Source organism: Bubalus kerabau, chromosome 9 (genome assembly GCF_029407905.1).
Source record: "Bubalus kerabau isolate K-KA32 ecotype Philippines breed swamp buffalo chromosome 9, PCC_UOA_SB_1v2, whole genome shotgun sequence".
Lineage (NCBI taxonomy): Eukaryota > Metazoa > Chordata > Mammalia > Artiodactyla > Bovidae > Bubalus > Bubalus kerabau.
Window position 1 is genome coordinate 87,942,965 of NC_073632.1, and position 26,536 is coordinate 87,969,500.

Consider the following 26,536-nt stretch of genomic DNA (forward strand, 5'->3'; position numbering starts at 1 on the left):
AGCTTTTTGGTAATTCAGAGTGAGTGGTTTCAGTTTCTTCTGAAAAAGCGAAATTCCAATCAGGTGACCACATCATTGCCTCAAACACAAGTAATATTCTCAAATATGAGGTATTAGAAACAAAGGAATTTTCTCAACCTCAATCATTTAACTTGCAAGGCCAAGACATCTGTGATGTATCACCAGGGACCAAAACCCAGAGAAGAGAAACTGGCATAGTTTTCTTTTTTTCATTTTTTCTTTTGGCTTTGGGGGTTACATCAACTTCCTCTGTAAGGACATTTAAATTGAAAGTATGGAATATTTTACATGAAACGTAGATATAAATTTCATTAGGGTTATAAAGACATCAATTCAGGGAAGTGTTTATGGTTATTCTGGTAGTTAGGCCAAGGAGATTTATGATGGAGCAAAAGTTCCAGCAACCCCCAAGAAAGCAAAAGCAGCTGAAATTTCCAGTGCATATTTCACATGGACTCTAGCCAGTAGATGGGAATATTATAATTCTAACTAAGTATTTCACTCTTTGTATGAACATACAAAGAGCCTCTGTGGCATTCGCCCTCCAGGACTGGCACATCCTCTTCTGCCCAAGAACGTTTACATGATGCTTCAGAGTCCTCGCCTTGGTGGAGTGGAGCTGTATTCACTCAATCATGTCATTTCTGACATTCTTGAAGAGAGCCTTGTTCAGTCCATCTCTCTCTGCGTCATAGCCTTCACGGGCGTTTCAACAAAAAAAGCAAATGTTAGAATCAGTTCAAATGGTTTGATTTGGCCACTTTAAAGAAAGAAAACTCGAATTCAGATCATTCTTGATAAAAATGTAATCTGAGCACTTAAAAATATTTGAAAGCCCTCATGTTGTAGAAATAGTCTCAAATTCTGTACTCAAATTTATGCATCATCTCAATTTTACCACATCCTTGAACCATCTCTACTATTTATAATAGGTTTTTTCCCCCAAAAATTAACTAACTTTTTTACTTAAACATTTATATTTATATGGGAAAATATCACAGTTGTAAACTGAAACTAGTACTGCTTGTCTTAAAATAGAAATGTAAAGTGAAAATAAATATAATGAAAACAACGCTACTGAATTCTCTCTATATCCAATTGCCTTCTCCCATCTCAGCACTTGAAGCCTTCATTATTTTTTTAAAAAGGGAGGGTTACAAGACCCACTGTAATTAAGTTTTTTGTCTTTGGTGTAGTTAAATTTGAAATAATTGAAAAGAGAATTACTTGTTTACCTTGTGAATAAATGGGATTTAATGTCCTATTCTAGACTATCTGAGATCATTCACATGCTATCAGCAATTTCAAATACACTTTTCTTGGGAAACTGATGTAGTAAACATTCTCAGGCCTCAGATCTGATATATTAGAGAATGCTGTTTTGTTCACTGTAAGAAAGATACACAGCTATCAGATCTGTTATCTACCTTATCCAGTCTTATAAACTCTGCACTATCAAATAAATCTACTATCAAAGAAATCTAATTCATTAGTCATGATATGCTGGTGTGGTGAGGAAAGAGGGATTTAAATTGTTTGGCAATCAGATGTAATTTTTGAGTACATCAAGAGAATTTGTTTTCATGGCTTTAGTGAAATGTCCCTATTCCCTTGCATAGTTATTTTTGTTATTTTTCAATAGGATTTTAATCTGATAGTTCAGATTATATACTAAGAAAATCTTATCTTTTAAGCTACTTTTCACAAACGTATTTCTATATGAGGAACAACTTAGGTATTCCCACAAATAACCTTTGTGCCTTTTCTACTGCATTCCCAAGAAAAGCTCTTGGATTTATTATTATTTCCATTCCAAATCATATGTTCTATGCTTGAAGCATCACTGTACTGCTGCTGAATATTAAACTTTTGTGAGGTTAGCACAAGCAATCAAAGTAAGGAACTGACTTTGTTAGTCCTTATTATTCTTCTAAAAATCTACAAGTGCAAATTGTATCACTGCTTCTAGTTTCTCACATACATTTGACTACTCAAAAAAATTCACTCTAAGGGTATTAATGTGGACCCAACAATCAATCTAGCTTTATATGCCAAATAACTTAAAGAAATTGTATGTGTGATGAGCAGTACTCTAGTCATATGATAAATGGCACTGTCTACTATAATTGCCTCTGCACCAAAGGAGTCATCTTGAATGTAAAATAGCATTTAATTTCTACTTTTTTTTTTTTAATTTCTACTTTAAAATCTATCTTTTCAAATGTATATTTTAAAACCCACCTTTTCAAACCTACTTCATTCCCTTGAATGGAGAATAGTCTCATTTCTAAATGTTCCAAGAAATTCTGAGAAGAGTGTTAAGAAAATTAAAAAAGGAAAAGATCTACAGCCAGGCATATGTTTTGATACCAGATCTGTTATGGCAAATAATGGTTTCTGCTTTGAAGTTTTGTGGGGCTGGAAGAGTCATCTAATTGGAAAAAAGTGTCACACATTCTTTAGACTGGGATGTCATTATTAGGACAATACATACAGCTTTTGAAGTCTCTGGAACAGATGAAGATTTGTGAATAGCTTTCTTATTGAGAAACCATAGGATTTGTAGGAGAAGGTGACTTGATTATCAGAATGACCTGGAAAAGTCTGCATCAGTGTCTCAATTGTGCATTTTCTGCAGTGGCAATGCTTAAGCCAGTTATTTTGCTGCAGTCCAAAACCTTTCTCACCAGACCTTCCATGGATATTTTATCTTGCTTTGACAATTCATTCTTGGGCATTTCTTTGGATTACTTGTTGACTGCATTATCCAAAAATTTTAAATAAGTGTAACAAGTAGACAGTATTGAATAATTTTTGCTGAATATATAAATATCTCATTCTGAGGCTTCTGAAGCAAGACTATATGAAAAAAGATCCATAGCACGGGTGAATCCCCAGCACTTAGGGTAGGTGGTTTGGTATAGTCATAGATTTTATTTGCCATAAACAACATAACACTGGGAAGAGTCCTATAGGGATTTAGACTGACTCTGATATGGAATGTCTTTCTCATTTATAAAAACAGTGAATTAGAAAAAGAAGTGAGAAATATTTTAAATTAAAAAAACCTTAAATGTTTGGATGCTTCTGTAAAATTTCAGAAATGTGAGTGATTAAAAATACTCATTTTTAATATTTTGCAGGATTCTCCTGAGAGGGCAAGACTGCAATTCCTAACACAGACACACGCTTTAGGTCTCCATCTAGTGGTAGCTTGTCAGTTTTAATACTTAACTGGCATCAGGGAACATGCACAGAATACCTCTTGATTCCTAACATTGGTGTAGAATCTTGGACTTCTGGAACTTAAATTCCCTCTGAGTCATTCAGAATGTCCACGGTTTGATATGATAAGATCTACAGTGTAAATTTGTTTGTTTGTTTGCCTGAGTTATTATCATTTATGTTACATACACTCCTGTAATTTTTCTTTCAGAATATTTTTTAAAGGAAGATAAAGTCAAGGTTATTAAAATATCTGAAGAGTTTTAGAAGCTGGACTTCTAATAACTTAGTATGCATAAATTAAATATCCTTGGACTTACACTGATCTCATAGACATATTATTACATCTGAGAGTGGTGATTTTTTTTTTAAAGCATGAGTTTCTGACCCCTATACTGGAAAACATTCCTTTAGGAGTGTGACTGGAATTTGCATTTTGGTAGATTTGGGAGTTCCTAGGAGACATACTTTTGTACTTTTATGTACTACTTTCCCCAAATCTTCATTAAATCTTTTCTCCATTGTTTTAATAATATGTTTTTACATTTGCTATACATATTTTGGCTTCCCCAGTGGCTCAGCAGTAAGCAGTAAAGTCTCCACCTACAATGCAGGAGATACAGGCTTGATCCCTGGGTTGGGAAGATCCCCTGGAGAAGGAAATGACAACCCACCCTAGTATTTTTGCCTGGGAAATTCCATGGACAGAGGAGCCTGGAAGGTTACAGTCCATGCGGTTACAAAAGAACTGGACATGACTGAGCGACTAAACAACAAACAACATGTGTATTTTACTCATGTTTATAAGCATGGAGATAGATGATTGATTGACAATAATGAAGAATCAATTTTTTTTCTCTGCATGATCTACCATATTTAAAAAGAGTCCTTTTCTCATTACTATTTGTAGTAAGATATCCTTTAGCACATATCTAGAGAAATTTAGCAAACCCTGGCTGGTCAGTTTGATTTTCATTAAGAAAAAAAAAAGAAAAATATATATGTATGGCAGACTATAAAGATTGCACTTCTCTCCTGCAAAAAAGCACAACTTCCTTCTGACATAGGATTTTCTTTTACAAGCAAGTCCAGTTAAAAGTCCATCTGCAAATATTGTTTGTTTTTTCCTCCTTTACTTGATACAAATGACTGCACTTATGGAATTTCGATGAAAAAATCTGGTGAAAATGAACCCGACAACTTAAGTAGAAGAAAATGCTTTAGTGGGGCAGGGGAAAGAGGATAGAGAAAATAAGGGTCTGTGGGTGAAAAATACGTGATACCTGTTTGTTTCCAAATTAAGTTCTGCCCATCATCTTACTCAAGTTTTCACATTTCAAACTATCATTCTTCATAATGTTAGAAAGGATAATTTTTGGTTACAGGAAATCAAATTGTACATGAAAAATCATTTAACAGACAGTAGGGAGAAATGTATAGAATTAAGAATTATGAAGGAACATATATAGGTGATAATTTAGAAGGAATGACTTATCTATAAGTAAACTAAATGATAACTATTTCTAAAAAGTTGTAAGGTTACTGAAAATGACCTGTGCAGAAAATTTCTGTAGAAGGCATTTCTTAGTTGCTCAGTCGTGTCCGACTCTTTGCTACCCCATGGGCTATACAGTCCATGAAATTTTCCAGGCCAGAATACTGGAGTGGGTAGCCTTTCCCTTCTCAGGGGATCTTCCTAACCCAGGGATTGAACCCAGGTCTCCCGCATTGCTGGTGGATTCTTTATCAGCTGAGCCACAAGGGAAGCCCTTGTGTGAAATTATGTCATTATAAATGTAAGCTGATAAGTGTATGACTGTAAAATATAACTAATGGACTGAATCCTATTTCCAATGGACAGATGGGATTATTTATAGAATTTCCATAGTGCTTCAAAACATCCTTCCTCACCCCGAGGTGAAAGTACAGAGCAAGGTGGCCGAATGGGTAAGTGGATTGTAAAATTTCTGTTTTGGGCTTTAAACTAATCTCTGGAAATCTGGGAAAGATTTTACTGTCTAACTGAACCCACAGATCATACTGAAATAAAGATACTGTTCATATAAATGTATGGAAGTGTAAGAGAAGTATTGCACTTTTGAATAGAAAGTGAGGTATAGTTGAATAAAGGGCAAGAAAGTGAGCCTAATGGGCTATTATGTCAAAGAAGAAAAGAACAGCACAAATGGAAAAGTATTTTGAGAGGTATCTTTACTGTAATAGTCGTACATGTTTAGCACTGTTTGAGTCCTTGATTCAAAAACCAAGTGTATAAAAAGTATATCATGAATATCTTCCACCCATCCTTGACACTCATCTGCCTGGAAACCAACTTATCTGCTTGGAAATCACTGTGAATTTTTCTTGTTTTTTTCCAAGAATTTATGAATGTAAAAGAAAATGACTATACATTCTTATGTTTTTCTTTTTACATTAAAAATAGAATATTGTACACACCAGTCTACACTGTACTAGATATTTGGGTTATAATTTATTTAACCAGTATTCTATTGGTGAAAATTTTGGTAATTTCTAATTTTAAAAACTAAACATTTTATTATTTTATAAATGCATGTTATATATATATATATACATTATATAAATATATAAATACACATTATAAATACATGTTAATGATTTTTTCCTTCTCTGATATAATATCAAAAATTTAATTTCCCGTAGGTTTATATTTTTTATTATTTTATTTCCTATCTACAGCATACTTTGGGACCTTGTACTGCTTTTACTTACTACTACAGTTCAGACGATTTTTGTGGAAAAAGTAATTTGTCATTTGGGTATACATTCTGAAGTAAGAAAAATGGATTTCTTATGTGGTAGGGCATATACCAAGGCCGCATTTCTAATAAATGTGGCCTTGGTAGCAAAAAAATGTTAAACCATACACTGAGAGATAGTGATGATAATACTTTATATATATATATAAGTATATATACTTTTTTCAGGTATGTGTATATGTATATATATTTGAAGAATGGTAGGAAAACATAGTTTTATTTTTAAAGGCTGCACCCTTTGCAACAAGTTACCCACAGAAAACAAAAGTATGTAATGAACAACTCTTACAAAAATTGAGGCGGGGAAGTAAAATCTAGTAGAAATCAAAGATAAGTACTACTGTCAACTTTCTGGAATGACATATTAACCTTAGCAGCTAATTCAAACACTAGATGTATTGAATTTCTAAATGGCGAGAGGGCTTTACTGAATGAGTTTAATCTTGCATCCCGTTTTCTTTCACATTCTTCTTTCTGCTTTTTTAAAGTCAGAATGTTTTCAAAAGATAAAGTTTTTTAATTTATTTTATTGAAGGATAGTTGGTTTTCAATGTTGCGTTAGTCAAAAGATAGAATTCTTTATTCTCATTCTCAAATGGACCACTTCTAATGTTATTAATTCTGTAAATCAGCATTCATTGGGGAGTTTATGCTTTAGGCAAGGTATAATTCTACATTTATATTTATTTCATGCATGGTTTTCAACATAGCATCGTTTTTCATCTGAAACTAAACTCAAATGGACATTTCTCCTTAAGACATAAGATACGAAATCAGGTGTTTGGTAACAGAGAAGGTATAAGTGGTGTCCCTATTTCATATTATTACTATTTACAATTTAAAAATAATTTAATGCTTCTTTCTAGAATTTCCTAGAATTTACATTCAATTTAAAAATGCTCACAAGGAAGGCTAAATGTGGGTATGAAACAAGACCTAAAAAACCTCTTTGGAGGTGATATATAAATAAGAGAATTTCATGTCAGTAAAGAAATCAAAATATTTTGTGATTGTATTGGACATACAGAAGGTTTTTTTTGTTTTTCATGGAGAGGAATCCATTGCTTCATTAAAAAGTTCAGTGCTGAGACCCATAAAAATTGTTAAATGACCACATAATTATCAATAACACAATTCTCCGTAATGTTGAACTTATCTTTGTTTTTAAAGGTCTATATTGTTAATTTATTATTTTTCTTACTACTGATGTTCTTATAAGATGATAATTGCTAGAAAAACGTGTTAATGCACCTCAGTGTTTGTTGAATGAAGAATGTGGAAGGTGTGTATTGTGCTGGTCTTTCCTGCGTACTCTGTTGTGGATAAGTTCTCAGTGTTACAGCTAACTTGAAAGCCCATTATAGAGAAAGCCCTAGTAATATAGGCTAAAGAGGAAAGTATAATGTTTCCATTCAGGTAGACTTGGGTTCCAATCTGGGATCGGTTACTTCTTAGTTGCAGCTGGGTGAGCTGTTTCATCTCCGTGAAGCTTAGTTTCTTCGCGTAATGGGTGGGAGGATAGTGCAGATAATACCTATCTCATTAGCTGTTGTGAGAATGAAAGATAAAACATTGGTAAATTTCTTGGCATACAGTGCCTCAGTAACTGTTATCTGTACCTTTCTTTCATTCCTTTAGCTCTTTGGAATTTTCCCAGGGTCTTATTCCAGTAACAATTAATGGGAGAGAAGAAACTGGATTTAAGTTTCTTTTTTTTAAAGTGTTAATTCAAACTCACCATTTCCATTGTATTTTCAGCTCAATTCAACCTTCCAGAATTGGAACTACACTGTTTATGTGGTTAATATCAGGTAAGTGACAGAATAAATTGAGAAATAGAAAGTAGTGTCTAGGGGACGTGCCTGGCAGCCAGTGGTTAAGACTCTGTGCTTCCACTGCAAGGGGCACAGGTTCGATTCCTGTTAAAGGAACTAAGATCCCACATGCCCTCCCCTCCCTCTGCCACGTGCAAAAAAACAGGAGTGTCTAATTTAATACCACTCTCTCTGTAGTTATACCTCCACACACATACACATGAAAATACAGAAATACACACTATACTCAAAATCTTTCTAAATAACTCTATATATTATATCATTGCTTTGCACAAAAAGCTTCAATAGTGCAGTAATGGTTTAAAAAAATTTTGATTGTAGATCTCAATAATTTTTAAAAAATTTAGCTTTTTTAGTACTCCCAAAATATATTTGTAATTTTAAATAAATTTTATGTGTGCATGTGTGTATGTGTATATTACTTAACCAATATATGGTATCATGTAATATAAATAGAAATTAGTTGCTTCTCACACATCAGTAGATCATCAAGAGCACTCCCTGGTTTGCATGCACCTGTTTGAAGACCATTTTTTCTATAAAGTAAGACATCTACAGTGTGATTGCAACCTAGCCTTTCAAAATTAATTTTCACTAATCTATTTAAATACTCCATGAATCTCTAGCAGGAGAGATTTTCCACCTGTGTTATCTACCTGTCTTCCTCTGCACCTTGATTTTATAGTTTTATAGTTTCTAAAGTGTATTTGTACTGTTCTTTGCTTAGTCACTCAATCATGTCCGACTCCTTGCAACCCCGTGGACTATAGCCCACCAGGCTCCTCTGTCCATGGGATTCTCCAGGCAAGAATGCTGGAGTGGGTTGCCATGTCCTCCTCCAGGGGATCTTCCCAACCCAGGGATCAAAGCCAGGTCTCTCTCATTTACTGTCCGAGCCACCAGGGAAGCCCTAAACATGTATTCTATGAACCTGAGATATATCAATAATATATCTCACAGAAAAGAGGATCAAAGAGTGGAATTAGTTCAGGAGCAAGTTTCTGTATATCCGAGCATCTCAGGTTCTTTCATGTACTGATATGCATTATGAAATCTTCGAAAGAGAGAGAAGGCATGTAGTTCCAAGTTTTATTTGGCCATGGAGCTGATTTGTCTCAGGCTTAAGAAGGAACTAGGACCTCTAAAGACACATTTGCTAACACTGGCTTAGAACGAGCCTCTCTGCCTCTTCCTCTCACCTCCTCAAATTTTGTTGCTGATCATGCAGCAGATGAGGTTGATAATGAATATGCACGCATGCATGCTAAGTCACTTCAGTCGAGTCTGACTCTTTGCAACCCTGTGGACCATAACCTGCCAGGCTCCTTTGTCCATCGGGATTCTACAAGCAAGAATACTGCATTGGGTTGCCATGCCCTCCTCCAGGGGATCTTTGTGACCCAGGGATCAAACCCTTGTCTCTTACATCTCCTGCATTGACAAGCGGGTTCTTTATCACTAGTGCCACCTGGGAAGCCCTGATAACAAATATTCCTGTTTGTATTTACAGTTTTCACCTGAGCACTGGAGAGGACAAGATTAAAGTGAGGAGAAGCATTGTGACTGACCAAAGGTAACGCTAACAAGATCTCGCAGAAAATGTGACATCTTTTCTTGTGTTCTCTGTTTTGAATGTCTTGTAGAGAAATAAAATCAAGGAGGTAGGAGAGAAATGTTTATTTTGAGTAGCACATTTAAATTATTTCTTTAACCCTAATGAACAAATCTTCCTTTTTCCCTGTAGTTAAAACTGTAATATAAGCAGACTCAGTAGAGATATACATCTGATAAAAAAATAATTCAGAATTGGAACATTTATTATTTTTAGTATTGATAATTCCAGTTTATGATAACCTATTACCTGTTATTTGATATTTCATAGACCTTCAAAGAAAAAAAATAATTATAGTGTTATTTTAAGTAAGGTACTTATGTACAGTAGCATCTAATAATATGGGTAATAGGTGCTGAAATATTTTCAGCATTCAAAGCCATCAGCTAATTTTCTGAAGTCTTCATTTTTGAATTTATATCAAGGTCATGACTTAAGCAAGCAGGTAATTTAATAGATATGTTCACCATATATAAATAGTTGGCATTTAAAGACCAACTGTTCAAGAGTGCTCTGTAGTAAAAAAACAATGTAAACTCCCAAGTAAAATACATGAAGTTGTGTCAGGTCATATACTGCATCTCCACAGAATAAAAAAAGGCAGTTGAAAAGCAAAAGTTTACATCTCTTACCAAGTTTCAATTGACTGAATTGATATGTGTATTTACAACTATAGAGATGGAATATATTTCTTTTCAGGTCATATATTCTTATAAGAGAAGCTAGTAATAAAATTTCATATGAGAGTTGACCAGAGAGTTTTCTTATTTTTTTTCTTTTTCTATTCAGAAAAACACATGTTTCTCTATTCATTAGAAAAACACACGTCTTTAAGATTATATTTCAAATTTACCATTTCTGTGTATATTCAACAGACTGGATTGGACCATCTGATTAGGGAAAGTTATTGTTTATTTTCTAGAATTGTTCCTTTTTCTTTATGATCTGAAGATCAGAGTAATGTATTTAATGTATCTTAACACTGTCTTCTTGATGGTAACAGGATTTTTCTCCTTGATTTAGCCAAATAAATTATTCTCCAAACCTTACTGCTATATCATATTGAACCTGGAATAATGGATCCACAATTACCTGGATAACTTCACTGGACACATTGTCTTGCAGTTGGAGCAGCCCTAGTTCAAAGTGTCTCCAGTGCTATACCCTCTTCATAGGACTCAAGCTCAGATTCTAATAATGCAATTTTATGAGAACAACCAAATAAAATATTTTCAAGAAGTATAAAATATATTAAACTCATGCCCTTTGGAAGCATCATCACCCTCATCCTGACCATCTTTATAACCTTCATCACAGCATCTCCTTTCATTTGCACCTTATGATTCCAAGCACTGTCTTGTTCATTGGCTCATTTGCTTCTCTCTACCAGTTACCCCCGACATAGATAAGGCAGGTAGTGTCCTACCCTTCAACCAGTGACAAAACTAAGACCACATAAATTGCCCAACATCAACCAGCCAATGTGAGAAGCCAAGATTTCTGACTTCATACTCCCATGCTCTGGTCCCATTTACTGTGATTCTTTTATTCCCTGATGATACTAAAATCAGTCATCATGAGTATGTGTCCACACCTTAGAAACTCTTGTGGGAAAGACATTTAATATCGTGGAATCTCAGTTTCCTGTCTGTAATGCCAATGGGTAATTTTATAAAAAAATTATATGGGAAAATCTATACATTTTGTTTTTCTTTGGTATGAGCTTCTGGCATTGCTTTAAAATTTGTTCTTACCATCTTTATCTCCATCTTTCCTTTCTGCTCTCTGTTGCTTTTATGCTCATGGATGAACCTTTGTGATCTCTCATAGTTTTTCTCAAAGTTACAATGTACTAGTCTGACACACACTCTTTTTTTCCCCAACCTTTCCTTTCAATTGAACTGTAACACCTAACACAAACCCTAGCTTTAGATAATGCTATCATACTCTATGGCCTAGACAGACAGGAAACCAGAGCCACAGAGACTGATTTATTCAATTAAAGAATGACTGATAGTAACAACAGATAGAACTGGATTTTGCAGAACCATAAAATAGTTTCAGTTTCCAGGATGAGAGAGGAAAACAACACAGATAAGACATGTGAAAATGCACGGTCATTCTTGAATTGCTGAATTTGGGTCAGTACCATCCAAACGTACTGTCTTCTCAATATTCAAGGAAAGTAAAAGTTCACATTGCCAACTCTTAAGTTCTCAGTTACTGGAATGGTGAAGTTTAGCATCCAACAATAATTTAATCAAGGGATACTTTTTTTTTTAATAGGTCATTTAAAAATTATTATGATATAACAGTTCAACATTATATTCACATCTGTGTTTTTCTCATCCTAAAATATGACTCCTATATGAACAGTAAGCAGTAAGTGATTTTAGAGATCAATAGCTCTTAAGAGTGAACTATGAGAATTGTGAACTACAGATATTTAGAGGGAAAATAGGGCTATTTTAAAATTTCACCTAACGTGGACTATTAAAGATTTCACTTATTTTTCTTCTTTTTAGCATCACAAATATGTTACTACTCTATTTCATTTATGTTGATACCCATAGTATTTCATAAATCAAATATGCTACTGCCTCTCCTCTGAGAACGTCATAGTTATTTCAGAAACAATGCTACTGGGTTCACTTTGGCATCTTTTGCTTTCCCTTTTGACTGTGTATGTGATTACAAGTGAACAGGAGATTATATTACTTTAAATTGTAGAACCAGAGTTTTGGTGGGGGTTTTAGGATATATATCTCTGCTTCCCATAGAGATACTTTCTTTTTAAAGACAAGCCAGTTCAAGCAATATATCAACTTCTTCAGTAACATGCCAGCCAATTACTAAGTGAATTTCAAGTACTTATTTTGTAACTTTTCAGTGTACAGAGTACTAGTAAATGCTTCATGGAGATAGAAAAGCATTTTATCACAGTTCTGGAGAAACAGCAACATATTAGTAAATAATAATAGTAATTTAAAAGTTAATTGTTTAATCAGATTAGTTGAAATTCTAATTTTTCTTAAAAAACTTTATTTTTGACTTTAAAGAAACAGTGTAGAATTAACCACAAATATGATTCTTTCTTGAATGTATGCATAAAATATTAAAGTATTTATTAAAAGAAATGGGGTAATAAGATAGATAATACATGCAGTATTCTATAAAATGTTCATATTGATTTTTTTTAAGGTTATAATTTTTAAACATTTTTTAGCGTTATAATTTGTACAGGGACAGCAGTCTTTGAATACTTTGATGTATTTCTTAAATCTCAACACTTCACAGTTACCCTCTTACTACCATATGCAAATGTTCTGTTTTTCCACCAAAAAATGATTTGACTGGTTAGCAACAGCAACAACAATTCTATCTGAATTGTTTTCCTAGGTTGGTGATTTTGGCCCTTTTGGTTTATAATGCTACCAACAATCCCACATTAGAAGGAAGAACCATTCAGCAGAAGCTTTTAAGAAATAATGAGTCCCTGGATGAGGGCTTGAGGCTACATAAAGTGAATGTGAGACAACTGGGTAAGTGCCTTTAATTGTTTTATTATATGTATTTATGTGACTATATACAGGTTAAGTTGAAACAAAATCAACAAAAATATTCTTCATGTGTTTACTTATTTAAAGCTATTTTTCTGATGATAAAGTTCATCTTGTTGGTGACATTGTTAACAAATGGGTGACAAGTTTAGCATAAAAGATAGCACCTTGATACCTATGAATCCAAGGGAATGAAGAGGCAGATGGAAGTTGATACCCTATTTTAGGAACCTGTTGTGAAAATACTAAGAATATGAGCAAAATGCCAAGATAACCTTGACCAGAGTTGACTTCAACTTTAGGAATTAAAGAGAGTGTGTGTATGTGCACATGGGATCTCCAATAAAGTAAACCTTATAAAAGACAATTTCTTGTTGTAAGACATCCTTTTCTCTTATGTTCTCTGTCTCTGTTAATGATACCACCATCTATGCTGGAATAGACCAAAATTCTGGGAGTTATCCCAAACCTAGATTGATTTCTTACCTGGACGCCATTCACATCCTAACCTCCAGCCATAGGTGTGGTGCTGCCAGCTCTTCCCCAGACGTGCTGTGCTCTTTTCTTTCTTTGCCCATTTCTTTCCTCGCCTCTCACTGCCCACCTGATGATCACCTACATGATATGAAGGACAGCCCAAAGTCACCTCTTCTGCAAAGCCTTTTCTGACATCATTATGTACAAATAGCTATCACTGCCTGGGAGCCCCCACCTCGTACAGTCCACAGACCTAAAGTACCATCGGTATAGAAAACTCTTGAATTTGACTGGACTTGTTTGTGTTCTCATATATATTTTCTTTAACCAGAAATTTCCTCTGGCTTGAGAACACATCTTATTTTTCTCTCAACACTCTTACTTCCCACCTCCTTCCCAGCAACCAGCACATTCCTGAGCATTTAAATGCATGAGTAAATAAATGAATGCACCTTGATGGGCATCTTTGAGGAAAGTTAAATGGCTCAAAAAATTGGATAACAAAAAGTAAAGTAGCCATTATAATGTTATGATGACAGCTAATCAGGTGAATTAGTAGAGCTCAAAAGAAAGGGAAACTTTGACACGTTTCCTTAGACACACACTCAGGAAGTTGAAGTGAGTGAAGCAGATATTCCTCAGCCTCTAAAAGCATGATTATGACTACAGCCAGAATCGCAGTGCAACAAGGAAGCAGGCATCCTTGCTTCTCTGAGGAAACCCTCATCTCTAATGTGTCAGCATACACAGTCTCCATGGCGTCTGCATCTGTAGTTCAACCAACCTTGGATTGAAAATATTTGGGGGAAAAAATTCAGAAAGTTCCAGAAAGCAAACCTTGAATTTGCCATGCCTGGCCAACTGTTTACCTAGCATATACATTATATTTAAAACTATGTACATAGCATTTACACTGTATTTATTATTGTAAGTAATCTAGTGATGATATAAAGCATACAGGAGGATGTATATAGGTTGTTGCAAATGTTACATTTTACACAAGGGAAATGAGCTTTCTCAGATATCAATACTGGCGGGGGGAGGAACGTGGTTTCGAGGAACCAGTGCCTCGAGGACACAGGTGGATGAGTAGAGTACAAAGGCTCCCCTTTCACACATAGGGGTCTCCACAAAAAAGGAGCTTGATGAATGTAGTTTGTATGTGACAAAGGAGCCCATGAGGACCAGCCTTGTCTCTGTTCCTCAGAGGCTGAGGAATCCCTGAACAGCTCTCTCTGCACACTTGGACATGTAACTTATACTACTTAGAGCTTCCCAGGTGGTGCTAGTGGTAAAGTATCTGCCTGCCAGTTCAGGAGGCACAAGTTCCATCCCTGGGTCAGGAAGATCCCCTGGAGGAAGAAATGACCACCCACTCCAGTATTCTTGCCTGGAAAATTCCATAAACAGAGGAACCTGGCAGGCTACAGTCCATGGGGCCACAAAGAGTCAGGACTGAACACAATGCTACTTATACCACTTAAATTCCATAATGTATTGTTATTCTGTAGAAAGTGAAGTGAAGTCGCTCAGTCGACTCTTTGTGATCCCATGAAATGTAGCCTACCACGCTCCTCTGTCCATGGGATTTTCCAGGCAAGAATAGTAGAGTGGCTTACCATTTCCTTCTCCAGAGGATCTTCCTGACCCAGGGATCGAACCCAGGTCTCCCGCATTATAGGCAGACGCTTTACTGTCTGAGCCACCAGGGAAGTCCTTAGGGCTACCCTAATAGCTCAGTTGGTAGAGAATCTGCATGCAATGCAGGAGACCCTAGTTCAATTCCTGAGTCGGGGAGATCTGCTGGAGAAAGGATAGGTTACCCACTTCACTATTGTTGGGCTTCCCTTTTGGCTCAGCTGGTAAAGAATCCACCTGCAATGCAGGAGACCTTGCTTCTATAGAAAAATTTCTACCAATTGGGAAGAGAAAATCTCAGAATACAGATCGGAAAGTTATTTAAATGTTTAACTGGTAACTACACTACTGGTTTCCGGTAGTCTTCGTGTAACTTGCTATTTTCAGTACGAAATATGCGATTTTGTTGTTATCAATATAGTGATTTTATTTTTACATTTTTAAAGTGTAAAGTCTGAGTTATTTATGTCATAGCTCTCACCCAGACAGTTTTTAGACAATAAGTGGGATGATTTGAGGTGAAGGTATGTGTGCAAGATGTGTGGCCTACAGCTATCTTCTTGCCATTCCCCCAGCAAATTGCCGGGTGAAACATGCTTTCAGAGCAACCAGAAGTTGTTTCTATTAAACATGCTGGCAACGCAACAGCAACACTGTTGAGGCACTATTTTATAGGCTTTTTCTTTGAAAAAGATTAAATTACATTTTGAATTTTTCAGGATAGTTTTCATTTTATGTCGTTTTTTTGTTTGTTTGTTTCCCAATAAATCCGCTATACTAGGGGCTTCCCTGGTGGCTCAGTGGTAAAGAATCCGCCAGCCGTTGCAGGATATTGCAGGAGATGCGAATTCAATCTCTGGGTTGGAAGATCTCCTGAAGGAGGAAATGGCAACCCACTCCAGTATTCTTGCCTGGAGAATTCCGTAGATAGAGGAGCCTGGCAGGCTATAGTCCATGGGGTCACAAAAGAGTTGGACATGGCTTAGCAACTAAACAACAACTATTTAATAATTTTATCTACAAATGACTTATGTTGGAATAATATTGTCTGATTCATTTTTATACTCACATAAGTATGTGTTTTTATTTGATGATTTTTTAAGATACAATCTTGAATATGAAATGCAGCTAATGTTTATTTTTCATAGCTTCTAAACTTTTATGCAGAGAAGGCAATGGCACCCCACTCCAGTACTCCTGCCTGGAAAATCCCTTGGACGGAGGAGCCTGGTAGGCTGCAGTCCATGGGGTCGCTATGAGTCAGATACGACTGAGTGACTTCACTTTCACTTTTCACTTTCATGCATTGGAGAAGGAAATGGCAACCCACTCCAGTGTTCTTGCCTGGAGAATCCCAGGGACGGGGGAGCCTGGTGGGCTGCCGTCTATGGGGTCACACAGAGTCGGACACGACTGAAGTGACTTAGCATAGCATAAGCTTTTATAAATTCTGAACATAAAAACCTGTTATTTCAGTATTGCATGGAATAAATACCTAATTACCAACATTGTTGTTTTGCTCTCATCTTGCATCTCTAATTTCAAGAAATAGATTAATATTTCTCATGTTGAATCTTATTTTCATATAGGTGTATGTCGTGCTGATGAGGAACCCGAAGGCTATAAATGGCCAAGCATCCAACCTTCTGAATACAGAACTCCCTGTATAGAGAAACCGGGCTTCTTTGCTTCACGAACATGGTAATACTTTCTTAACTCTCGCCAGCAAACTCCATGTACCTACTTTCCAGAGTTACAGGCGCTGTTCCATAGTTCCCATGCGGTGTATATTAATAGGAAAGAAGGACAGGAATCTCTTTGTACGTCAAATCCATGTGAGGTAAAGATGAGGAAGGTAGGTTACCAAGAAAAGCGTTTTTTTCTCTTCAAGCAACATGCTAATTTAGCCTTCTTCAAAGAAAGATGGAGCAATTGGAAAACCAGAGGGAAGTTCTAGAGCAAAGTTGGTGAACAGAGCCAGCATATACGTGACATGACATGTATATACATGACATGACATGCATTTATATGACATGACTTGCATATAAGTGACATGACATGCCAAGTCTTTTTAAATCTTTGGAGTGGTCATCACTGGAGGGGAAAAGAGAGATCGGAAAGAAGAAAGACAAGATCCAGGTTAGGGCAGTCTGCTAGTGGAGACTGTCAGGGTGTGGATTTTTCTCTAATTGTTGAATGGAAACCTCAGACAGATTAACAGAGGATTCACTGAATAAGCCAAATCCAATTCCTCACCCTCCACCCTACCTTCAATGAGAATTTTCTTGCAGGGAAATTCAGACACTGAAACTTCCCGTGTAGAAATACTTTGCCCCCGCTGCTGGGTTTGACAAGTGGTGGAGAGGAAAGAAAGGGACTTGGCTTTGAATTGTGGTTCTGTCTCTTCCTGCCTGTGACATCTTGGAAAATTCCTTGATTTATCTAAGTCTGTTTCCTCATCTATAAAACATGGATTATAATCTGCTTTACGAAGTTATGTGAAATCAAAATGAGATTTTATCTAGAAAGTTCTTAAAGTGATGCTTGATCCACGTTAACAACTATGCTTTTAACTTTAGCAACCTAATGGAGCCTATGCTAGGATATAGGCTATTGCTAGTATTTTTTTTTCCCCTGATGCATGTGCATGATTTTTTTTCCCCCAATAAGAACTTTTAATATGAATTTTATGTCCATTGTTATAGTTTTCAAATGAAATTTACCTAGATATCAAGGGAAATTCTAAAGCTTATTATTAACTGCTTTTGTCAGCTGTAATGTCATGTCTGCCAAATGTTTTATATTTTTTGTTTTATAGTTATTATGACCCTAACAACACTTCTGTAGCCAACTGGGGGCCTCCCGATACCTCCAATTGCTCAAGTAAGTGAGAGATATCTTCATTTCTCCAAAAGAAAATAAGATGACCTCAAGTTTCATGGTTTTTATCTTCTTTGGACACGTTCTGTTCTGTGGTATCATGTCCTGATACCATTATGATATTAAAAGCTGAGCAAATGATTGTTTGACTCACTTAAAGTAGAAAATACTGTTTTTTCTCATTCTGAGTTTCTGCTATACTTATTCTGTAGTAGATTAACAATAGTAAGAAAATTTTGGAGAAGAGACTATATATATTAAAATTGTGTGTGTGTGTTTTTTTAAGCAGCAAATACATATTTATTTAGTGACTCTGCGGGCATCTCACTTAGAACTATGTGTGAATATTGGTCCCTCTAAGTTATTTACCTATGCTGCTTATAAGCACAGTTTGTGTCTCACTGGAGAGAAATTAGTTTGTGTGTGTAAAGAAATACTGTTGTCCTGTGAAAATCGTGCTAAGGGATACACACAGGGAACCTGATTTGCTGCTTTACTGTGAACTGAAATGTTATACTATGTTTTGGATTCCTAGACCTGCTCAGAATACACACGTCAAACTGTATGTTGTTCTTCTGTCCTATTTTTAGGGGAAGTTGCCAAAGAGATTTTAAATTTAACTGGTGATGGGCAGACATTAAGCTCGGCCAATATCACCAGCATCGTAGAAAAGGTCAAAAGGATTGTAAATCGAGAAGGAAACATTGATATAACGCTTGGCTCAACCTTAATGAATATATTTTCTAATATTTTAACCAGCCCAGACAGTGATTTGCTTGAGTCGTCTTCTGAGTAAGTTTGTTTGTTTTTCTTCCAGAGAGTAATGTTTATTGGATACAGATGTTGTTGTGTAGTTTCTCACAGATCTGAATGCTCAGTGCCCAGCTTCCATAATTTAAATCTCTAGAAGATCCACTGATATTTCCTAAGATCATTCACAAAATGTACTTCAAAATTCTGTTTGTTTGTTTTTTTTTGAGAAAATAATTTGATTAGGATTGCCCACCTGGCTAGGTAATGTAAATAGTCCCAGAAAGACATTATTGGTATTTCATTTTTTAATCTGAAAAATGTTAACTGGTATAAATTCAAAAGATAAATTGTGTATATTTATATATTTAGCATAAATATAATTTTTATATTTAGAGTATATTATATATACATATAAATTTATGACACTTTTTGCTTGCAAAGGAGATACTTAGCAAACATTCAGCTCACATCTTTTAGGTATAATGTGGTCATTGTTGTCTACTATTCCATGGACTGTGACACAAAACAGCTACTACTCTGTAACTGTTATACTTCTGAAATGAAAATGCCTAGGGAAGGGTGAAATATACCTATTTTTACATAATTCAATTTATATCCAATTATTTCATTTAATGTGTTAGTATTAAGATATTTGGGCTTCCCAGATGGCTCAGTGGTAAAGAATCTGCCTGCCAGTGAAAGAGATGTAGGGGACACAGTTTCAATCCCTGGGTCGGGAAGATTCCCTGAAGGAGGGAATGGCAACCCACTTCAGTATTCTTGCCTGGAAAATTGCATGGACAGAGGAGCCTGGTCGGCTGCAGTACGTGGGGTCACAAAGAGCAGGACATGACTGAGTAGCTGAGTATGCATGAATACTGAGATATTTTTCCTTTCTATTTTCTTTCAACCAAATTTCTTTGATGAAAATTTTATCTTTGTTAGAATGTATTCTCTAACTTACCTTATGCATATAATAATTACAAACTTTTTTTACAGGGTCTTGCAATTCAAAAATTACTTTTATCATATTATTTCCTTTGATTCTCACTCAGTATAAAGTAGGAAGAGAATATTTTGTATGAGGAAAGAAAGGCTAAAATACATGAAAAACAGAGTATTTGTTTAGGATAACTTTATTGTTGCTTTTCCTTAAAGTATATATTTCTCTTGAAGTTTATCTCTAGAATTCAGTGTTTTAACTGATATTATTGTGATATGAGGTAATTAATTTAATGGGTATTTGTATTAAGGTCAAAAAAATTTTTTTTAAGATCAAAAGATTTAAGGATGATTTTATTTGGTTTGTATTTTGTTCTGCAGGAAATCACATGTGTGCAGGTACCTAAAATATGTTCCTTAACAGTGCTGTTGTCATTTCTTTAGAGCTTTAAAAACAATTGATGAATTGGCCTTCAAGATAGAACTACAGAGCACAACACACGTGAATATCACAACTCGGAATCTGGCTCTTGGAGTATCATCTGTGTCCCCAGAGACCAATGAAGTTTCAAATTTTAGCATTGGTCTTCCAAGCAATAATGAATCATACTTCCAGGTAATAAGTTAGTGGTTTCTGTAATCAATTAGACAAAAATCTCTGATCTTCTGCTAATTGCTATGGCAAGGAGATCTTGGTTCTAGGGGTGGAAGGTAAGTCTGAAGGCTGACTAAGATTAATAGCAGCAGTAGCCATAAGGCATGTGGACTCAGAGAGGAGGTATACTTTCAGCTTACCTTCTCCAGGAGGTGATAGTGGAAACTGTGTGTGAGTACCACCCTACTGGGAGTGGGATATGGGATTAGTTTAATCAGAAGAAAGGGCTTCCCTGATAGCTCAGTTGGTAAAAAATTCACCTGCAATGCAGGAGACCTCGATTTGATTCCTGGATCAGGAAGATCCCCTGGAGAAGGGATAGGCTACCCACTCCAGTGTTCTTGGGCTTCCCTTGTGGTTCAGCTGGTAAAGAATCTGCCTGTAATGCGGGAGGCCTGGGTTTGATCCCTGGGTTGGGAAGATCCCCTGGATAAGGGAAAGTCTACCCACTCCAGTATTCTGGCCTGGAGAATTCCATGGACTGTATAATTCATGGGGTTACAAAGAGTCAGACACAACTGAACGATTTTCACTTTCCTTTAGTCAGAAGAAAGACCTTTTTAAGGACCTAAAGATGGGAAGATGCATGGTGTGCCAGTATTTCTCAAACTATTAAACCACCTAGAGAACTTACCAAAACAGATTGCTGGGGCTTCCCTGGTGGCTCAGTGATAAAGAATCTACCTGCCAATGTAGGAGACACAAGTTTGATCCCTGGTTTGAGAAAATCCCACATGATGCAGAGCAACTAAGTCTGTGTGCCACAACTGCTGAGTCTGTCCTCCAGAACCTGGGAGCCACAACTACTGAGCCCATGTGCTGCAACTACTGAAACTGCAGTAAGAGAAAGTGAAAAGTGAAAGTTGCTTAGTCGTGTCTGACTCTTTGCCCCACCAGGCTCCTCTGTCCATGGAGTTCTCCAGACAAGAATACTGGAGTGGGTTGCCTTTCCCTTCTCCAGGGGATCTTCCCGACCCACGGATCAAACCTGAGTCTCCTGCAGGCAGGCAGATTCTTTACCATCTGAGCTACCAAAGAACCCAAGAGAAGCCACGGCAAAAAGCCCCCACACCGCCACTAGAGAGTGGCTGCTGCTTGCCCCAACTAGAGGAAAGCCTGTGCCGCAGTGAATACCCAGCAGAGCCAACAATAAATAAATAAAAAAAAAATTCTGGGTCCCATCTCCAGAGACTCTAATTTAGGGTCCTGAGTGGATCTCTCAAGTTTGCACTTTTAACAAGTTCCCAGGTATTTTGCTAGTACTGCTGGTGTGAGGATTGTATTTTGAAAAACGGTGGTGTAGAAGGCTGCTGCTGCTGCTAAGTCGCTTCAATCGTGCCCGACTCTGTGTGACCCCATAGACCGCAGCCCACCAGGTTCCCTCATCCCTGGGATTCTCCAGGCAAGAACACTGGAGTGGGTTGCCATTTCCTTCTCCAATGCATGAAAGTGAAAAGTGAAAGTGAAGTCGCTCAGTTGTGTCCGACTCTTAGCGACCCCAAGGGCTGGAGCCCACCAGGCTCCTCCATCCATGGCATTTTCCAGGCAAGAGTACTGGAGTGGGTTGCCATTTCCTTCTCCGGGTATAGAAGGCTAAGAATGACAGATGAAAATGAGGCTGAACAAGAAATTCGGGGCCAGATTAATGGAGATCCTCTCTGACCTGTTCAAGTGACACTTCAGCAAACAATTGTCAAGTTCCTCTTAGGTACTAGACAGTGTTAGCCACATGGGCAGATGAAATGATTGAAACATCACCCTTGACATGGGAGAACACCTAAGTGGCTGGCATGTCATGCTTCTTAACTGTGGAGATAATTCAAGATAGAATATTTAAAAATCTGGATATAAGGAAGAACTTTTTTTCTGCTTTGGACCAGCGGCTCTTTTGGAGTAATTCTGCTTCACATTTTAAGAGTTAAAAAGCAGTCAGCATCAGTCTCATTTCAGGTCCATTTGCAGGAAAACACTCTTTGGCGTGATCTGTGGGTTCAGGAAAAATGATACCCAAGAACGCTCATATAACTTCAGCTGCTTCCTCAGTGAAAAGATACTCATTCTTAGCAATAAAACAAATGAATTCCAGTCTTTTTTTTTTTTTTTTCCTGGTAGTTATTTTTTCACAGTGTGTTTTGAGAAAAACTCAAAATCTATTACGTGCAAATCTAATCTTTATACTTGAAAATGTCAACTGATTTGTAGATTTCTGGGTTTGAGTTAAACTCAGTACATTTCTTGTTTTGCCACATTTGCAAAATTCGAATAAGATCCAGGCCTTTGTAAGGGACTCATACTGAGGGCAGAGACTGTGGTGGAGGTAAAGAGGAGACCAAGCTGAGTTTTGATGACGGCAGTTACTGTCCTAGGGAGTAACGTTATCATTGCAATTTAAAAATAGTTACTCAACTTGTGTCTGTGTGTGTGACAGATGGATTTTAAGAGTGGACAAATGGATCCTTTGGCTTCTGTCATTTTGCCTCCGAACTTACTTGAGAACCTAAGTGAAGAGGATTCTGTATTAGTTAAAAGAGTACAATTTACTTTCTTCAATAAAACTGGACTTTTCCAGGTAAGTGTTCATTAACTTACTATTTTTCAATCAGAAATAGTTTTCTTGCTTAAAATGAAAGATAAAAGTTCAGGTTTCTCGAAAATATGTCAAGAGGTATAGAAAAATTAATCTACTATATTTTAAAAAGTGATTTAACATAACTCTAAATACTTTATTTCTGGTAATCATATGCTTATTAATAAGATGTGTTCATTTAAGTTTTTTGAATAAATCAGATTAAGACTTGCGTTAATGCAATTAGAAATGGAATTTGTGGAGAAGTTATTATTTCTTATTTCTTTTGTTAAGTATTTTATGCTCTCCAGCAATTTAGATCTTCAGAGTTAAAGAAATTGTGTGCCAAAGGAAAGGTTTTTTTTCTTGATTCAGCGGGAAGCACTGTTTACATAATGAGCAGCATTCTTGGCTTTAATCAGTTTTCCCATTAGTATTTCAAATGGCCTTTGGCCTTCCCACATCCCCCGAGTAGCGTGGCATTGTGCTGAGCACACATTATCATTTTTATTGGCATCGTTTCCAAATACTAGTAAGTCCCCTGCCAGCAAACACTGATGACCTCTGGTTGCCTTTGAAAGTACAGCTCATTTTGAGCAGTTTCACTGAGCCTTGTCAATAAAAGTTTTATCTGTTATGTTGAGGATACCTGTGTATATCAAACAGTGTGACCTATGTAAGAGAGAGCTGCAAGTTTCAAAGTCAGTAGAAATGTTTTTCACTGCGCTAGGCATCACATTTAGAAGAATGGCAAAGGAGGCTACAGGGAAGTAAAAGGAGGAACATGGAACTGTTTATAGTCATTAACTTGAAACACTTTAAAATGTTATCAGCAAATGCTTTAAGAACAAGCTATATACAATTTTTGAGTAAATTAACAATGTAAGTACATGCAATTGCTCTGAATGATTTAATAGCTACAAACACTTAAAAATGCATTTGTTAAAGTTGTTGGAGACGTGTAACAATGGCACCTTTTAAAATAATAGGACAGGACTTCCCTGGTGGTTCAGTGGTTAAGATGCCACGCTTCCAATGCAGGGAGCCTGGGTTCAATCCCTGATCAGGGAACTAAGATCCTACATACTTCCAGGTGTACCTGCCAAGCCCCAGCAAATAATAATAATACCAAAAAAAATGCAGTAGGTTTTGGATGCTGTGAATAGTGGGAGAAGAGGTCATTGAGAGGAGAGGTGGGCGCTGGAGGAAGTCCTAGTGTTATAAGATCAGTCACTGTTTCATTTTGAGTCTCATCTTCTCACGTGATGACCTCCTTCTCCTTTGGCATCTCCCAATCCTCGACATTGTTAGGAAACATATGTTTCCCTTTTAAAGTAAATTTATAGAAGACTGAAAAACATGGAAGGTTCTAATGGTACTCCCCTCAAAAAGGGAACGGAATAAGAGTATTTTTTTATTAATTAATTTTTATTGCAGTATAGTTGCTTTACTATGTTGTATTAACTTCTGAAAAGTAAAAGTATTAGTCAGTCAGTCTTGTCTGACTCTTTGTGACCCCATGGACTGTAGCCCACGAGGCTCCTTTCTGTACATGGAATTCTCCAGGCAAGAATACTAGAGTGGGTAGCCATTCCCTTCTCCAAGGGATCTTCCCCACCCAGGTCTCCTGCATTGCAGGAAGATTCTTTACTGCCTGAGCCACCAGGGAAGCCTTGCTGCTGCTGCTGCTGATGCTAAGTCGCCTCATTCGTGTCCGACTCTGTGCAACCCCATAGACAGCAACCCACCAGGCTTCTCTGTCCCTGGGATTCTCCAGGCAAGAACCCTGGAGTGGGTTGCCATTGCCTTCTCCAATGCATGAAAGTGAAAAGTGAAAGCGAAGTCGCTCAGTCATGTCCGACTCTTAGCGACCCCATGAACTGGAGCCTACCAGGCTCCTCCGTCCATGGGATTTTCCAGGCAAGAGTACTAGAGTGGGGTGCCATTGCCCTCTCCGAGGGAAGACTTACGGCTCAGCAAAATGAATCAGCTGTATATGTATGCATATCCCCTCTCTTTTGGATTGCCCTCTCATTTAGGACAGTACAGTGTATCAAGTAGAGTTCTCTGAGTTATACAGTACATTCCCATCAGTTGTCTATTTTATACATAGTATCAATAGTGTATGTGTGTCAGTGTCAATCTCTTTAATTTCTCCCACCCCTCCTCTTTACCAGAAAGGCTGGATATCTCCAAACCATAGCCCCCTTATTGAGAGAGAGTGCACACAAACCTAATAAAAAGCTATATTCTGGGTGCTGAGAACTAGGTAGCATTGAAGGAATCCTGTAGTTATTCGAAAAGGGCTGATTTACAAGCTGTAATAGAGAAATTGAGGAGGTTCAACAAGAAATACAAAGGAAAAGAGAAAGTTATCATCACCTATTGTTCTCAGGCATTTTGCAGCACAGATTCATTACTTTAATTTCCTGACAACCTTAACTTTGAAGTGGTAGCTACAGACGCCATCAAGTGTACAATCGGAGATGGTAGGAGTTCTGCTGGAGTTTTAATCCAGTAGAATTACATTTAGGTTTACATTAGTAAACACTCAGGCTTCCCTGGTGGCTCAGCTGGTAAAGAATCTGCCTGCAATGCAGGACACCTGGGTTCTATCCCTGTATTGGGAAGATCCCCTGGAGAAGAGAAAGGCTACCCACTCCGGTATTCTGGCCTGGAGTATTCCATGGACACTGTAGTCCATGGGGTCGCAAAGAGTCAAACACAACTGAGCGACTTTCATTTCATTTCACTTTAGTAAACACTCAGGTTTCCTTAGAAGCTCAGACAGTAAAGAATCTGCCTGCAATACAAAAGACCTGGGTTCCATCCCTGGGTGGAGAAAATCCCCTGGAGAAGGAAATGGCAACCCATCTAGTATTCTTGCCTGGAGAATTCCATAGACAGAGGAATTTGGTAGGCTACAGTCCATGAGATCGCAGAGTCAGACACAACTGAGAGACTTTAGCTTCACTCACTTCACTTCTAGTAAACACTCAGACTGTTGTCATGAACCTGAAAGATGAATTGATTTTTATTTTTCACACCATATTTCCTTGTTATTTCTTTAGAGGAAAACAACTTCATCTACTTTTTATGGTAGGGAAATGATCTAACTGTCTCGCAGCTTTTTATGAGTGTGTATTATTTGTGAGTTTGCATTGTTTCAGATGTTAACTGGCTGACATCAGTCATAGCAGTCAAGAACGAAGTTTTATGAACATTATCTTACAGCATTGGCTCTAAGGTTCCTCCAATGTATTTATTATAATAAGGGAAATAGCAGAGCTCTTTCAGGAAAGCTAGCAGTTTGATCTTATAAACAGGATGTTCTATAACTGAAGATCTTAAGTGTAAGAAGTGCTGACAGATTGCTTACTTTGGAGCACCAAAATAAAATAAAAGGGTGTACTTCTGACTAATACACATTTTTTTTTTCTTTAAAAGGATGTAGGAACCAAGAAAGGCACCTTAGTGAGCTATGTGATGGCGTGCAGTATTGGAAACATTACTATCCAGGATCTGAAGGATCCTGTTCAGATAAAGATCAAACACACAAGAACTCAGGTAAAGA

At 36.9% G+C, this 26,536-nt stretch overlaps 1 protein-coding gene across 5 annotated transcripts in view; it reads left to right on the plus strand.

Moving 5' to 3' along the window:
- The window catches only part of ADGRG6 (adhesion G protein-coupled receptor G6), a 153,929-nt gene that overhangs the window by 89,373 nt on the left and 38,020 nt on the right, over window positions 1-26,536 (plus strand). For all 5 annotated transcript variants that reach the window (XM_055535776.1, XM_055535778.1, XM_055535779.1 and 2 more), the window contains 10 exons: window positions 5,108-5,193; window positions 7,803-7,855; window positions 9,390-9,452; window positions 12,891-13,033; window positions 16,756-16,867; window positions 17,985-18,049; window positions 18,637-18,838; window positions 20,186-20,357; window positions 22,825-22,965; window positions 26,410-26,529. In XM_055535776.1, the coding sequence (XP_055391751.1) occupies window positions 5,108-5,193; window positions 7,803-7,855; window positions 9,390-9,452; window positions 12,891-13,033; window positions 16,756-16,867; window positions 17,985-18,049; window positions 18,637-18,838; window positions 20,186-20,357; window positions 22,825-22,965; window positions 26,410-26,529 (1,157 nt within the window). The remainder of the gene's footprint in view (window positions 1-5,107; window positions 5,194-7,802; window positions 7,856-9,389; window positions 9,453-12,890; window positions 13,034-16,755; window positions 16,868-17,984; window positions 18,050-18,636; window positions 18,839-20,185; window positions 20,358-22,824; window positions 22,966-26,409; window positions 26,530-26,536) is intronic.